The 16,130-nt window shown below is 42.8% G+C and overlaps 1 protein-coding gene and 1 long non-coding RNA gene across 3 annotated transcripts in view; one reads left to right on the forward strand and one right to left on the reverse strand.

The window, feature by feature from the left end:
• LGI2 (leucine rich repeat LGI family member 2) overlaps positions 1 to 10,002 on the reverse strand; it is a 76,819-nt gene extending 66,817 nt beyond the window's left edge. Inside the window, exon 1 of one of the 2 annotated variants that reach the window (XM_089660028.1) lies at positions 9,690 to 10,002. In XM_089660028.1, coding sequence (XP_089516154.1) covers positions 9,690 to 9,871 — 182 coding nt within the window. In that variant the 5' untranslated portion in view covers positions 9,872 to 10,002. The remainder of the gene's footprint in view (positions 1 to 9,689) is intronic. The other variant, XM_089660030.1, reaches the window with a different exon arrangement.
• On the forward strand, positions 6,805 to 13,713 carry LOC149438283 (uncharacterized). The gene is made up of 2 exons (XR_016307933.1): positions 6,805 to 6,979; positions 13,464 to 13,713. It is a non-coding gene; the product is annotated as an uncharacterized LOC149438283 (long non-coding RNA).
• Positions 13,714 to 16,130: the final 2,417 nt, after the last annotated feature.

Here is a 16,130-nt window from a genome sequence, read left to right on the forward strand (position 1 = left end):
GATTTTTATATATATGCGATTTTATTTACTGATTTTATTAGCACTGCACCCTTCTTTATATTGTTCATTTGGAGGTTTTATATGGTGCCTTTGGTGTACAGCTGCTGTCATTTTAACAATACATTATTATTGTAAGCACTCACTTATTTATACATTTTAGCATATTTTAAACTCTGTTACAGCTTTGTTTGGGTGTGACAGTGAGTGTCACAAACATTTCTTAACATATTACACAAGCTGTATGCATATATGTGTTGGCACGGCGGTGGGCTTGAGCTGTCACCTACGCATACAGATGGGGTCCTTTGTTGGTGCTGGGAGCAGACTTGCTCTGTGCACCCAGCATAGTGCCTGCACTGTCACTGACACCTGTTTACAATCAGGAGTCAGTGGGGTGGGCTCTCAATCTTGTGATTACTGTAGAATATTAAAACAGTAATCACATAGCTGGGAAGCTCATGTACTGCCTCTAAGGTTACAAACTTCCACCATTTGTAAAGAATTAAGGTCAGAAATGCTACTGCAAATGCTGTAAAGGGTACTATTTCCATTAAAACGGTGACAACTATCAATTGTGCGTATAAGGGGTTAACTGCAGAGTTAACCATCCCAGTGATGACCACTCTCAGTCTGCTGGTAGTTAGATTGCTATCCCGTGGGAGTCATATGTTGTCACAGACCCTAGCAGCCTTAGGCCACAGGCTATGTTGGATAGGCAAAAATACACTACTGTTTGTATATAGGTGGAGTAATGCCAATTTTGAAGATTAATGCTATATTGTAATACAAGATTCACATCAGGCACACCACTTTGAATACTTATCTGCATTTTCCTGAAACACTGTCAAGAACTCTGACTCTTTGTAACTTCTGTTCTACTTCTTATAAAAATGTTTGAGATTTAAAAAATGCTGAATTTCAGCTGCTAATTTCTTAGCAATGCTTGCATTGATTTATGAAAAAAATGAAAGCTGATTTCTGCAGTGCTTCAGTCTGGTCTACAGCACTGATTCTGCATGGCATATAACAGAATCATTGTTAAAGAGAATTGCAATAAAGGGATCCATGTCTATGCATTTGGGGAAAGCTGAGAGTACTGTAATGATTCACCTTCATCCCCTGGGTCCTACCAGTTAGAAATATAAACATCCAGCGTCAATTTTCCATCAGGTTTTTGACAGGTTCCTTCTAAGTACATCCTAGGGACAGCAGAAAAATGTCCCTCCAATAATTTGTCAACATTATGGGAAAAACCACAGGTTTAACATTCACAGCTGTGTACCGAAACCTAGACATAATTTAAGGGATTTGACATTTATGTAATGTTGCTTGGAAGCTACATTTTTTTCAAAGTAGGCAACAGAATGGCAGTTGTTGTTCCCCTCTGTCAGATTCCTGCACAGAAAGTTGGCTGTATACTGGAAAATATGTAATTTAGGTTTAGAGATGAAGAAAACCCCTGGAGCTGATCTTTAAATGTAAGTTAAAGTGTTTTTGTATCTACCAGTCAAACCTCAACTGTCATCTACCTAAACATTGAAAAACAAAATGTATTAATACTTTAGCTAAAATCTCTTAATTCTCTCTAGACCCAGCTCATCAATGGAATACTTGCTAAATTGATACCACCGCTAGAAACCTTAAAGGAAGTGTATATAGCCAGGAATGTGTTTGCTGCGGGGCTGGTGGGCTAGAGGATAATGGTCAAGTCCTCCATGTTTTCCAGTTGACTCATTAGGCACCAAGTCTGGAAAAATGAGAGGCCTACCCCCAGGGTGGGTTTTTCTGTGTCACACTAGGCAGATTGTACAGGGTCACTCTATCTCACATACATAGGGTACCTTTACTCTGTGCCATTTTCACCAACGCCCTGGGACAAGGCTTAGGTTGCCCTCAGTCAATACTCAACCATAAGGCGTTCCTCCACTCTTATAGATGAACGTACATCATTACACTTGCACAACAACTATCCTCCAGTTAACTCTCAGGTCCCCGTGTAAATGTACATCTTTTCACTGTAGCTTGCATTTAGACGTGCCATGCCAAACACTGATCACAGCCACCTGTCCAGCACTTCCAATACCTGTCCCAATAACAGCATAGAACCCCCACCATTCGCATAGCCCGGGTTCCAACCATGCACTTGACTTTACTCTTGTACTTCCATACCTTTATATAGGATGGGAACCTCTGCAGTCCCATTTCGGTTGCTAATGGAGGCAGAATGCCGCATAGGGAGTGCCAACAACATCTCCCTCCCGGCTAGAGGCAACTCCACCTATGACAGGTGCATGTTTATGACAGACTGCTTGGTGACTGTATCTTCCATTAAGCATTACAACCACATGTATGACTGGTATTAAAGTGACTTTTAATATAGTGACTCTTCATACCCCATGTGCAAGCGTCCCAAGTTGTAGACTAATTGTGTGCTAATGCCAGTTACTTACAATGCACCCCTTTCAAGGACTTCAGACCAGGCAGAGAGCAAAGTTTAATTCTTTACTTGTAGTAATACACAGCATCACAAAACAGTCCAAAAGCAGACAAAAACAGCCCAACACAACTTCAATAAAAATGGTCAACATCCTAAGTTCCTAATCCCTTCTCCTAACCAGGCTATGTGCTGCACCAGCATACCTGCAGAGGAAGAGTCCATGTAATTACAGAGTCCATTGGAGGCATTCTCCAGTAGCTGGTGTATTCAGAAACAAACCCCAAGTTCTGACGACTTCACATACAAGTTAGAAGTAATATTCTGTGCTCATGGCTCTTACTCGGGGAACCGAAAAAAAAGACCAGAAATTTCAACCTGCTTATATGTCCTTAATACTTAAGCTGGCCATAGATGGATTGAAGTTCAAATGGTTCAGCAAAGACTGGCCAAATTTCTGTTAGTGTGTGGCTGAGCCTGCTGGAATATGCTGGAAAACGGTTGTCGATCAGCAGCTGCAGTCAATCAACTGCAGATGCTGATCAATGTATTCTGACAGCAGTGGGTCCCACTGTCAGAATACAATGTCCCACGGGGGGGGGGGATTCCTCCACCAACCACTGGCTGAAGCAAAAAACTACCCCTCTATGACCAGCTTTAGAATAGCATAAGTGAGGATTCTCTCAAGCCCATCTTGTTCCTGGACCAACACAGCTTCCAAGTTTGGCAAACTGCCATATGTAAAAACTCAGAAGGATTTTTGGTAATCAGGATATGCCAAGATAGAAGCAATAGTCAGTTTTTCTTTCAGAGCCTCAAAGGCTTCAATGTAAGTTGCCTGCCTCTTTGCCTCAACTGAAAGTGAGTTTTCACATATTAAATGAGTGGGGTGTCCACATAGGCTGCTTAAGTGGTACGCCAATCCAAGCAAAGTTCAGGGGAAATGCTGATAATAATGGACCAGACCCATGAAGGAACATAGTTCATCACATTTTTAGGGGTCTGCCGGTTTTGTACAGCCTGTGTCCAGGGACGGACTGACCATTTGGAAACTTGGGCACTGCCCGATGGCCCAGGGTCAGTAGGGGGCCCCATGAGATGCCCCTGGTAACTTTTTCATAGGCTTTTTTTGAGTTTGGCCAAGGACACAGGGGCCCCATGACCCCTATTGCCCGGGGGCCCCATGAGTTGTCAGTTCGCCCCTGTCTGTGTCATATCTGAGGATATCCTTTCAGCTTCAATTACAACATACATGCCCCAAGTACTATATTGAGATCCACATCAGGTGATATTTATTAGACTTGAATTTTTGTCCATACTGGATTAGCAAAGTAAGAACCTGATGTGATTGTCAAGAATATCAGATAATATTACAATGTCATCTAGGTAAATCAAAACGGAGTCAAAGTTCAAATCTCCGCTCTGTCAGCTTTTGGAAAGTACTTAGGTGCATTGGTTAGCCCAGAGGGAATCCAAGTAAATGTGTACAACACCAGAGGCATTAAACCAGTCTTTTTAATGTCCCATTCCTTGACAGTGACTTACCAGTATTTTTAGAATACGATGTTCATGTATTTTGTACAACTACACCTTAGTATTCAGTGGAGATACATTCTTCAGTAGATGGCAGTGTTTCTAAGTTTGTAGCTGCATCTATGGTACTGTATGCTCTATTGTCTTTTCTCTGTAATAAAGTTCCTGTTTCCTGTTTGCAGAGAAGCAGCACATAAACACATTTGGACTGTGCACTGTCTGTCCTGTATCGCTATATACAGAATCTCTAACAAGTATCCACTGGCCAGATCTACTGCGGAAAAGTAGGTTAGGGGGTTGTTTAGGTGAGGTAAAGAACCACAAAAAACTCTGCTAGCACCCCCTAGAGCACCCCGAAAAAACCTGCAGTGGTGGACTTGGGCATTTTACAGGGAGGAATACTGCCACCAGGGGTAGACTGACAACACATAGGGCCCCCCGCAATAGGGGATCATGGGGCCCATGTGTCCTTGCCCACACTCAAATCACACCCAAAAAAAGCCTATAAAAGGTACCAGGGGCATTTCATGGGGCCTCCTACTGTCCCCAGGCCCTCAGGCAGTGCTGGAATGGTCAGTCCACCCCTGACTGACACCCAAGATAATTATTTATCTGCAGTGTATTGTGTAAACAGACCTCCTGCCATCACCTATAAACAAAGAGCTGGCAGTGGAAGTTTTACACTAGTCACTTGCTTTGTGGCTTTGACAGATCACATGAGAGCTGCAAAGGGAGTCATGGGTATAAATTTCCTCTGCTGGCTCTGAATATACAGGTGATAGTGGGAAGCTGCTGAGACACGTTCAGCTCCCACACTGTCTGAGGTCTTTTACATTGCCTGGTATTGGATTTATAGGCACATCCACACTCACACACTTGCCACTAATAGTAACAATAACACTGGAGCAATTTCTAACTCTGCTATTGATGCTAAGGCAATTTTCCTTCCCATGACTGAAGCTATGGCATTATTTCCAACCACTGATTGGTACATTTTTTTTTAATTGTTTATTTAAGATTTTCGACAGGATAGGTACATAACAAAAAAGGCAGACATAAAATATTCCGCCAATAGAAAGAACATTTATTAGGAATAAGTAAACACAACAGAATTGCCCACTCAGAATTGGACTGCAGAGACTGTCCGCATAAAGGTGAAATACACTGAATGGGCTCATGTTCTTTTAACCATTCCTCTTTAGGTCATGCCAAATCTTCAGCTCAATGTGGCCATGTACTGTATACTGTTTGCTGCTGATACTAGTGTCAAGGGAGAACTTTGCTGGTAATACCAATGTAAGGGGGGCAACACACTGACCATCAGTATAAAAAAACTTCTCTGCTGACTACCAAGGAAAAGGGCACTATACTGACCATTCTGCCCCGTGCACACCCTAACCACACCCTAGGCATGTACTCTATGTGCTATGTTTTATGTTACATACTCCAGGCACTGCATTATTATTATTATTATTATGATCTACTGTACATTACATCCTCCTAACCACAATGTTCACTGTCTCGACAGCTGCTGGCTGCTAATCACTCCCCAACTACTAATGGGATATCCTCCTGACATGCATTGGAACTAAAGAAGTAGCTTGGTAAGCTATGAAACATCTTCAAATTTAATTGAACAAGTTCAGTTCAATGTGACTAACTACTATGAGCTACTTTAAAGAAGTTCTTCTTTAAGGTAAGCTCAGACAATGCGCTTGGTCCATGTCTTTTCTATTATGTATCATGTCTATTCTGTATGCTAAAAAATATATATATTGAAAGTTTCATTTTCAACAATGATCCATGACTGTGCTGAGGTTTATGTGTGTTTTTGAGATGCTTTCTAGTATTTAAGGCTGAATTCCATGGAAAATTGAAAGCTACCCTTGCAGTGGGACTGCCCTCACAATGCAAAGGTTAAAAGCTCATTTTTGCCCAGGGTACTAATGAAAAAATGTTTAACTTACCTTGCTGTTTGCCCTTATTACAGGCTCTCGCCTCTCCATGTGACTGGTCCCCCAAAGCTCTTTCTTTTCACAACTCTGTCCAGCCGCACTCTGATGTAGCCACATACATTGCATTACCTCCAGACTGTTGGAGGGAACAGTTGAGCCACAATTGCTGGAGGAGCCAGAGCTAAGGTACATGATTTTTAATGGTACCCTAAATAAATGAGCATTAAACCCTTGCAGAATTTAACTGTAAGTCAGAAGACTGTGGCTTTGTATACAACAAATTGGCTTATGTTACATTTAACCATGCCATTTTAGGACTCCACTTTTCAGTGTGATGTAGCTACACACACCATTCACCACTCTCTGGTGCATCCAAGGGTGCTACAGCCGGTTTTATTATTACGCTGTAATTGCTTACTATATATGGTAATATTACAATGATTCCATTTCTCAGTATGGGATGCCTGATTTATTGTTTTAGAATTGGGGACCTACTGTACCTCTCCCACTTACACCCCCAACACTAGCACAGAACCAGTAAATTGCCACTACAACCTACAAACGTTTTATAGTATAGATGAGACACACGTCTTAATTGTCACTGTGTAGTCAGAGTGGCTGTAAATGTTTGTTAGGTAAAAGCATGGATAGCTCTCTATACTTGGTGAACAGCGATCATTTAGTTAGGTCTACTCCATGTACTCAGCTGCTGTCAGTCTGCCTAGCTTCCTCTTGAGAAGTTTCTGGATAATAGGTGGGGAGTATGCAGCATGAATACTGATACAGCCTCAGCCTATCCCAGGGAGACTAGCTCTGATGGCATGCAGGGTAACTGTATATATTCAGTGAGCACACTGAGTTCTGGGTCTTTTCCTGTCCAGGATTGGTGCAACCTGGGAGAGGGCACATTGCCCTCCCAGGCAACTACTGCTGTGCGGCCACAGGTGGGCAACCTGAGGGTCTGAATGCTGAGATCCTGCTATGCTAACTGAGGGGCTGACTACTGAAGATCTGCTCTGGTATCAGAGAGGAAGGCATCCAGCTGCTCTTGGGCCTTGTGAGTACAGACATCCCTAAAGGATTTTAGAGACTGAGTGCGGTTTAATCCCCTCTGGTGCTAGGAAGTCAGCTGAGGGTTTAGCAAAGGGAATACTGGCTGGTGTTCCAAAGAGCTTTGTCCATATGACCTACTCCTTAAAGGGACACTGCTCTGGGGCTCTAAAGAAGTTGCTAATATTACTACTACCACTGTTACTTCTACTACTACTTTTTTTTACTACTGCCTTAAAGCTGACATCCACTGTTTGATTCAAGCACTGGCTCTAACATAGCCTGCCCTGAAGATTAGATAAAGTCCTCAAGTGTACATAGTTCCTATTTTTGGAGTATCCCACTCATCTCTCTCATCTCTATCCAAGTTCTTCAAAAATAAAAACAACAAAAACAACACCCCTAGACTGTTCATTGAAGAAATGTAGGGATGAGCCTACGTGCCTGGCTGCAGAGCAAAGCTTTTTGGGGAAAACCTGGACAGTATTCCTGCGGCTCCTATGAGAGTAGCGCTACATTGGTTTGCCTAACCTTGAAATACAGCCTTTGTGAAACCACCTTTACCATCCTGGATACCTGTTGGTCTCAAGCGTCAGCACACCATTCATTGTCTGTTTACTAGTAGAACTCGGTCCATAACTAAAAAACCTCCCCTACAACTAAAATGTACAGTATACGGGCACCTTAAAGTTAAAATAAATCAACAAAATAAAATACTGTAATCCGAATAGCAGGCAAAAGTACTAACATTTATACAAAATTTTAGGAAGTTGTTCAAGGCAGTTGCCCAATTTCCTTGGGGATTGCGCAACACTCTTTGCCTTCCTATGGATCAGTTGTGGGTTTATGATTCTTAGAATACCTATTTTTTTAGGAATGTGTAATTCTAAGGGGTGCATCATGGAGGCATCCCTTTTGCCACTACCTGGATTTCTGGTACAGCAGGGTGCTGCTATATCTATCCATCAGAGTCCATTGGTAGATCTAAGCAGACAATTTATCTGTCACACTTCTGTTTAAATAAAAAGCATTTTTAATAATAAAGAGGACTTTTTTTTAATAAAGAGGAAAGCACTATGCTATAGGACTGAATCATAATCTACATGAAACAGTCAGTTGAGTCACAATAATTCAATTTCATTGATGTTGGCAAGATGAATTGCCCTTCATCTCGTTCCATTTTTCAGGGCTTTGAGATTTCCTGAAATTGACTTCTCAGGTCTACCTACCTGCCAGTGCTGCTATAAAGAGTATCGCTCTCCAGTTTTAGTTTATACTATGGACAATGCTACAGAAATAGCGACTCTCCCACTGCTTCCAGCATGAAAGAAGAAACTCCAAGGCTTTGGAACAGAACCAGGAAATATAATGGATAGATCATAATGCTGAACTGTTCTGATAGACACAAGAATCCAGTGGGTGATTCAGCGCTCTAGAAGAGGAAATATAATAAAGATGGACCGGTTCCTAAAGGGCCAGTCCACCCCAAACTGTTATTTGAAGGCTAAAACTATCTTATCCTAAAACTGCTCCCCCTCCAACACCTATACTAACTACCCTATAGAAGATGCTTATACTTACCTATTCAGAGGGTGCTCCGGTCCAGTCATGTGATTGTTTCTTCTCTCTCAGCTAGCAGTGGCTTCAGGGGAGAGGAGGAAGCATCATCAATGGATGGCCAATGGCAGACATCACAGCTCAGGCATTCCAGCCATTTTCATAGTGCTCCCTCGTTTTTTTTTTCTCTGTAGCTGGCGCAGGCTGACACAGGGGAGATCATGTGACTAGACTGGAGCAACCTGAGAACAGGTAAGTATACTTATATTTCTTGTGCAGGATAGTTAGTATAGGTGTTAGGCAGGGGGATGGAGCACTTTTAAGGTTAGATAGTTTTAACCCCGGAGTTCTACTTTAACTTTTTAGTAGCGACTGGAAAAAAAAAGTATATCTTTAGAATTCCATAAATGTGATCGCCTGGTTTTGCACAGAGGGGCAGTTATGAGAGGTGGTTCCTCCAGCCTCTGCCTATAACTAAAATTTTACTGTTGGGTGGACAGGCCCTTTAAATTTGAAACACAAGGCCAACTGTGTCACTGCCATATTGTGTGATGTCACAGCAGGTGGGTTACTAGAGTTACGAGTCCAGTAAGTTGGCATGCCCCCCTCCTCCATCCACACTGCATCCTTGGCCAGCACACAGAATTATTTCAGGCCACGGCCAGGGGAAATAACCAGTCTCTGGAGCACAATTATTTTCTATTTAATTGCACACTACATAAGCAAGTTCTGGTAAAGGAATGGCAGAACTACATTAAGAAACAACTGCAACAGAGTTTACAGCACGAGTGGTCCACACAAGCCACACCTATATGGAAGCTACACTTTTCCGTGTCCCCCCTTTCGGTCTAGTGCATCAGCACCCACATGCACATCAACTGTCAGTCATCCTACTGAAAAAGTATTATTGCAGTGCTCTAGAAATATATGCAGCTCCACAATAAAAACTTAGCAGACTTGCAGACTAGTCTTGATTTTTAAATTGAGCTAAACATCTCTCTGCATGCATGCTGGTTACCTATTAGCCATTAAACTGTATCGCACCCTTAATATTTCCCCTGTCCAGCTGGGAACTGAACACTTCGAAAGAGATCTCCTGCAGCTGGACAGGACACCGCATCCCTCATTCATGCACCTTGTGCAACCGGCGTTCCACTTACAAGGAGCTGATGTCGCTGGGAATGGTCCTGGGGATCCAGGAAGAGCCGACACATATGACTGATTCCTTGGTGCAGCTGCATGTGGAAGGACATCTGGTAGATTTCTTGAGTTGAGCAGCGTGGTGCATACAGCCCAGCAACATAAAGAATAGCAGGGGTTCCTTCATGAGTGCCATTCTCATCCTGACCCCCCTGTCTCAGAGAATGTGTATGCACTGTGTAATAGTGAGTGCTGGGAGGACAGAGACTCGGGAAGGAGCTGGCTGGCAGGCATTCCTTATCCTGACTGCACCATACTACACTGCACTTGTCTCCTGACATCAGCATTTCAGCCGCAGCCTCTTTTTTTTTTTTCCTTCTTCCCTCCAATGAATAATTTATTAAACTCTCCATTCGGGTGAGTTTAAAAATAATCCCCAAGTAGCAAAGGTTCCTACTGTGTTTCAGCATGCTCCATCCTCCTTGAACATGAGGAAGGCAGATCAGAGGATGACCTTGCAAGGGCTGGAAAAAGATGTGTGTTTGGAGCTAGTGCAGGGTTGCCCGGTGTGACATGTTACATGTGGTGACCCCGGGGCAGCCTGGGGACTCCTGGAAGGAAATCTTACCGTTACAAATAGATTGTGTCATGTTAGTATGAAGAGACAAGCAGAATAAATCATAAACCCTGGAAAAAGTATATGTAAACCCTCACCCCGTAAAACAGCTCATTCAGTTTAAAATAGAAATGCTAGGCAAAACACACACACACTCATATATATATATATAATTTTTTTTTTTTAAAACACCTTTTTTCCCTTTGTTATAGGTGATCACATACCCTCTGTTCTCAGCTGAATAAGCAGCTCAGGGAAGAGAAACAGCAGCACACTGAATGGCTGTGCAGTATGGGGATGTCAGCACAAGTCTAATCATTGGATTATCTTCAGGCACAGAAAACTGACCACACTGTGTTCTCATGTCTAGTGTGGTCGGTTTTTATTAGGAGAGCAGAAGGACTGGTAGGAATACCAGGGATTTCACACAAAGGAAGCAGTAAAATGATAAAAGGATACTTTTTCATACAAGTACATGGTACAGTAGGCACATATCAGGAATATTAAATGTTGAGTTTACATATTCTTTAACTGCTTCCCACCGGGCCTATTGTCAAATGACGGTCAAGCAGGAGATCTCTCATTCTGGGTGGATGTTATATGACATCCTCCCAGTCATGTGCCTTGTGCATGCCCTAGGTGCCATTGTGCGATCTATCACCCACAGTGTCCACTGGACACATTACTGTTCCAGGCCAGTTCAGGTAACATGTGACCATGTGACCAATAACAGCAATCACATGAAAGTTGTACACATTGAATGGCTTTCATTCATAGCCATTCAATTTCAGTCATAGCTCATTACTGTGTAATGTTTTGTCGATCTCTGTGACTGGTCACAGTGATCACATGGTACAGTCAGCGCCACAGTGTATCTGTACCATGTGATTCTCAGTAGTACACAATGAATGAATGGATGCTATTCATAAAAATGACTGCTTATAACCGTGATCAGCAAAAAAAAATCCTGATCACCTCCCCAGAGTAGTACAGTGTCACTATGGTAACACTGCACTGCTCTGGTCACAGTATGTAAAAAAAAAAAAAATCGTAAAAAAAGAAAAATAAATTGTAAGAAACATTTTTTTTTTCCTACATAATGTCACCAGTTAGTGTCCCTGGTCACTGCCACGCCAGTCATATGGTGATGCTCTGGTGACAGTATGTAGAAGAAAAAAAGTGAGAAAAAAACAAGTTTCATTTAATTTCTTCAGTTTGCTAACTTTTTGTGACAAAAAAATACAACTTCAAAAAACTCACTATGCCTCTCACTAAATACTTTGGACTGTCTAATTTCCAAAAAGGGGTAATTTGAGGGGTATTTGTACTGTCCTGGCGTTCTAGGGCTTCAAGAAGGAGACAGGCCATCAGTACATCAGGACTGATCAATTTTCAGATATATATACCATAGTTTGTAGACTTTATAACTTTCACACAGACTAAATAATAGACACCGATTTGGGTTATCTTTTACCAAAGAAATGTAGCAGAATACATTTTGGCCTAAATTTAAGAAGAAAGATTTTTATTTGCAAAATTTTATACCAGAAACTAAAGAAAAACATGTTTTTTATCTACATTTTCTGTAATTTTCTATTTATGTAGCAAAAAATAAAAAAACCTAGTGGTGATTAAATACCACTAAAAGAAAGCTCTATTTGTGTGAAAAAAATTATAAAAATGTGATATGGGTACAGTGTTGCAGGACCGCAAAATTCAAAGTGTGCCCTCTGTGCCTCCTGGGATATGTACATCACACATCCTAGGAGGCCTTTAGAGTTTCATTGACAGAGGAGGAAGGGGTGGCCCTAGCGGCGTGCCATTGGGAGGCCTGCTGGCTAAACCCACAAGAGCTCGCGGGATTCCCAGTGCCATCATATAAATACATCGCAGTGCAGGAACCCAAACAACAACTGCTGAGAAGAGCCGTGATTAGCCAAACTGTGGAGAAACCAGCAAAAGGTAAGCAGAGATTAAAAAAAAGGAGTGGGGGAGCTGAAGATCTGCTTTAAAGTGGTTCTAAAGGCTTAAGGTTTTTACCTCAGTGTATTCTCTGCTTTAAGATGCAGCACTCTCCTAGTCAGTGCAAAAGTCAAAGGGTCAAATTCCGGTTAGAGCTGAGAGGCTTTGCAGGTAAGTTCTCTGAGACTTCCCCTTGCACTAGGACTTTGGAGAAAGTTCTAAAGGCCGTGGGCGGATGTTAGGAGTGGCTGATCTGCACCTTTGAGGGACCCTGGCCAATCCCCAACAAAAGGCTTGGCCAGGACAACCCTTAAAAAGTGACTGCGCCTACTGAGCAGCAGGAGAGCAGGAGGAGAGTTCAGGTGGAAGAGGATGTGAAGGCTTGAGAGCAGGAGTCTGGGAGGGGGCCTAGATGGGAAGGGGCTCACCTCCAGGCAGGGAACTTGGAAGGAGGAAAACTTGGACCTTCACCAGCCCCCTGAGAGAGGACCACCTGTGTACCAGGGAAGGAGCGTCCCAGCTAGAAGGCCTAGTAGCAGCCACTTACCCACCCGCAGCATAGGAGGAGGAACAAGTGAGTAACCCTGCCCCCCCTGGCCCAGACAGGGGAAGAAACACTCTGGTGGAAAAACAGTTTAGCAACTCCCCAGACTGTCTTCTTTTAAAGCAGCAGGCACTGGATCCCCTGCTCATGGATTCCTAAAGGCAGCCAGATATAGGAGCATCTGAGGTCGGGGGTGGTACTACAGGAGACACTGGCTTGCTCTCTGAAAGAGACTGTTTGCTGTAACCAGTTATATAGTTCATAGTGCATAGTTCAGGAAGTTGCCTATTCTAAGGTACCACTAACTTATTTTTTTACACTTTGGTCTTTTATAGGCCTATGTTGTCCTCCATTACTAATCCTTGTTAGCTGGATAACTATGATGATGATGCCAATTGTCACTCTGTACATCTGATTTTTTATTTTTCTGCTGAATGCCCGTGATTCCTGTGGGGTGTCTTTGTCTGCTCATTGCCTAATTGATACACCCGTCGGTGGGGTTCCTGCTTTGGCCGGCTGGGGGGACCTGGTTTGCTGCATTGAGGGGTTCTCTATCATACAATACACACTGTTTTCTTCTCATGTAAGTGCCTGACAGGCAGTACCCATGATGTATTTGCACTCACTGTTTAATTTTACAGTGATTACTGTTTAAGTTTGTTCATTTTCTAGATGCGTTGCTAGCTCCTGAAGAAGCGACTCCAGTCGCAAAACATGTTCGGCGTTTTCTACACAGCTTGGAAATTCCCCTCTTTTTGAAGGAAGTAAATTGTGTCTACCATCTCTATCAAACTTCCATTGGAGCAGCCTATAAATGGGGTTGATGGGGGAAACATGCTGTGATTCAATGTGCAATGCAATTTTAAATACACAGAAGATATGTTTTAGATGTGATATGTTAATAAAGTAACAATTGCTTTTATGCTTTGTGTACTGAGTTTATGTGCCTAAAAAGTCCATTAGCTATTTTTTGACATATTTATCCTTCAATTGGGACGTGGCACTATGACATTTTCCTGGGTGTGACCTCTAACCACCTGATGGTCACCCAACTTCCTCCATTTAACTACATTTCAGGAAGTTGTCCCTGGTTTCTCAGTTCCATATGACATTCCTTACACCCCTTACCCTGTCCAAATTGAAATCCCCTAATAAAACTTCAAAACGAGCTCAAGGACTGGTTACTGACTCCTAAATGCAAGTTTGTGTGGGGATATGTGTTTTCTAGCTGTGCAGGGCTATAGGGGGACCCAAATAATATGCAACTCCTAAGGGGGTAGTGCTACAAAGGTAAAAACTTTCTGTGCCACAGGATCCCCCCAGCTTGCCCTTATACATTTGTGAACCCTCTCTTTATCCAGTGCTGTGCCTGACAACAGTGGCTCTCTCTACTCTCTCCCTCCTCACAGGGCAGATTGGTAGCAGTGGGAGAATTTGGCTCCTGCTCATCACATCCTGTGATGAAGCAGCTGGGGGCGGTTCTGAGCAATGTTGTCTGTATCTATAGATGAAGGCAGTGCAGCTTAGGATCAAGCCCACATGAGTGCCCCCATAGGAAACAGCACTAACCAAACAGGAGGAGCAAGGAACGCCAGCGTAGGACCCCAGAAGAGGAGAATCGGGGCTGCTCTGTACAACATAAATAAAATATTTACTATAAAAAAAAATAAGGTTTACAATCACTTTAAGCAATCCTTTTAATTACTTTCAATCAGGTATCACCTTTTGCTCCTGCTGAAACACTAGGAGACAGTATATTCAGATTGTAACATATGTGGATAATTTTACAACCCATCAGAGATTTGCAATCCACCAGTTTACTACACACACAGCTTTTAGTTGATGAACTGAAAGAATGCTATGCCAAAATACTTGCTGAGCAGAGCAACAACTCATTAGACCAATGTTACATTTGGGATCCTGTCACCAACAACTAGATCATTAAAATATTCATGTAGCATATTCACGTACTTGTATGCGTTGCTTTCTCAGCAGCTGGATCAGCAAGGCAGGGGACTTTATCATCTCCCTGCTGTGTCTTCCCAACGCATTCCTACCGTGTAACGAGCCATCACTGGTGGCAGAATAGCAGATGTGACTGTTGGCCTTAGAATATTTTGTTCATTTTCAAACCTTGACTGTAAAATGACAGTTGAAAACTTACAGTCCCATTGCGGTATGACTTAGTATCCTGATACCAATCCATATTCCAGTAAACAATGGGCTGACCTGTTAGGAGGAGAAGTGCTAAAAACTGTGTACTGTCATCTTCTTGCATGTCTCTGCCAAATGGAAGTGTAGGTTCTCATGGAGGTTTAAATTAAGCCTACTTACAAACCCATGCTGAATGAAACAATCAACATGCTAATTCACATAGCACTTAATTTTGCACCATGTAGTGCAATCTCCATAAGAATACATGCAAAACATTACAACTTTAGCCGAGTAAACAGCACAAGATCTATGGAGGTAGCAGAGGTTGTGCTTGTAACAAGCCCCTGCTCCTGAGGGATGAAGGGCTGTAGAGCATTTCTTGCCATATCCTATCATCATAAAATTCTCCTGGAGGTGCAGGCAGTGGTGTATTTAGGTTTTGTGCTGCCCTAGGCAATACAAAAATTGGCTCCCCCTCCCCCCACTTAGAGACCCTGACACAGACCAACACCCCTCTCCCCCACGAAGAGAGCCTGACATTGACCAACAACACTCTAGCCCCCCCTCTACCCGCACCCGAGAGAGCATCCCACTACCACCGCCCCCCCCATACACTGACAACCCCCCCACCCCACCCCTGCGAGAGAAACGACACTCACCTTCATAGTTCCGGACATCCCCGAGAACAAGAGTCGGGCTCTGCATACAACATCAAGCAGCCCGCAGCCTCCCTCAGATCCCACCTGTCACCATGCTGCATATCCCTTTTTCCATCCCTTCTTTCAGGGGGGCAGTGCTGCCCCCCTGAAAAATGCCGCCCTAGGCAAATGCCTTGTGGTAAATACACCCCTGGGTGCAGGACACTATGCAAGCTGGAGGAGAACAAAAAATTAGTAGGGAGAGAATTAGCGGCAGAGGAGGGGTTCTGAAGGTTACAGGATTTAGTTACAGGAGGGAATTGGGTAAGCATGTTAGCTGATGGGGAAGGTAACTGAAAATGTTAAAGTCTGAAGTCTCAAACTTCTGTATGTTTTTATAGTCCTGTAACCCCATATATTATAATTTTTTTTTGTAATTCCTTTTTTTAACAAGACTTTGCATTACACAATCATATGCAGGAGTATATGTTATGATATTGCTTGTTTTTTTTTGTCTTGGAAATGCTTTAAAGGATCACTATAGTAA

The sequence above is a fragment of the Staurois parvus genome, unplaced genomic scaffold, assembly GCF_062004578.1.
Source record: "Staurois parvus isolate SC_StPar_1 unplaced genomic scaffold, SC_StPar_1.0 ptg001199l, whole genome shotgun sequence".
Taxonomy (NCBI): domain Eukaryota; kingdom Metazoa; phylum Chordata; class Amphibia; order Anura; family Ranidae; genus Staurois; species Staurois parvus.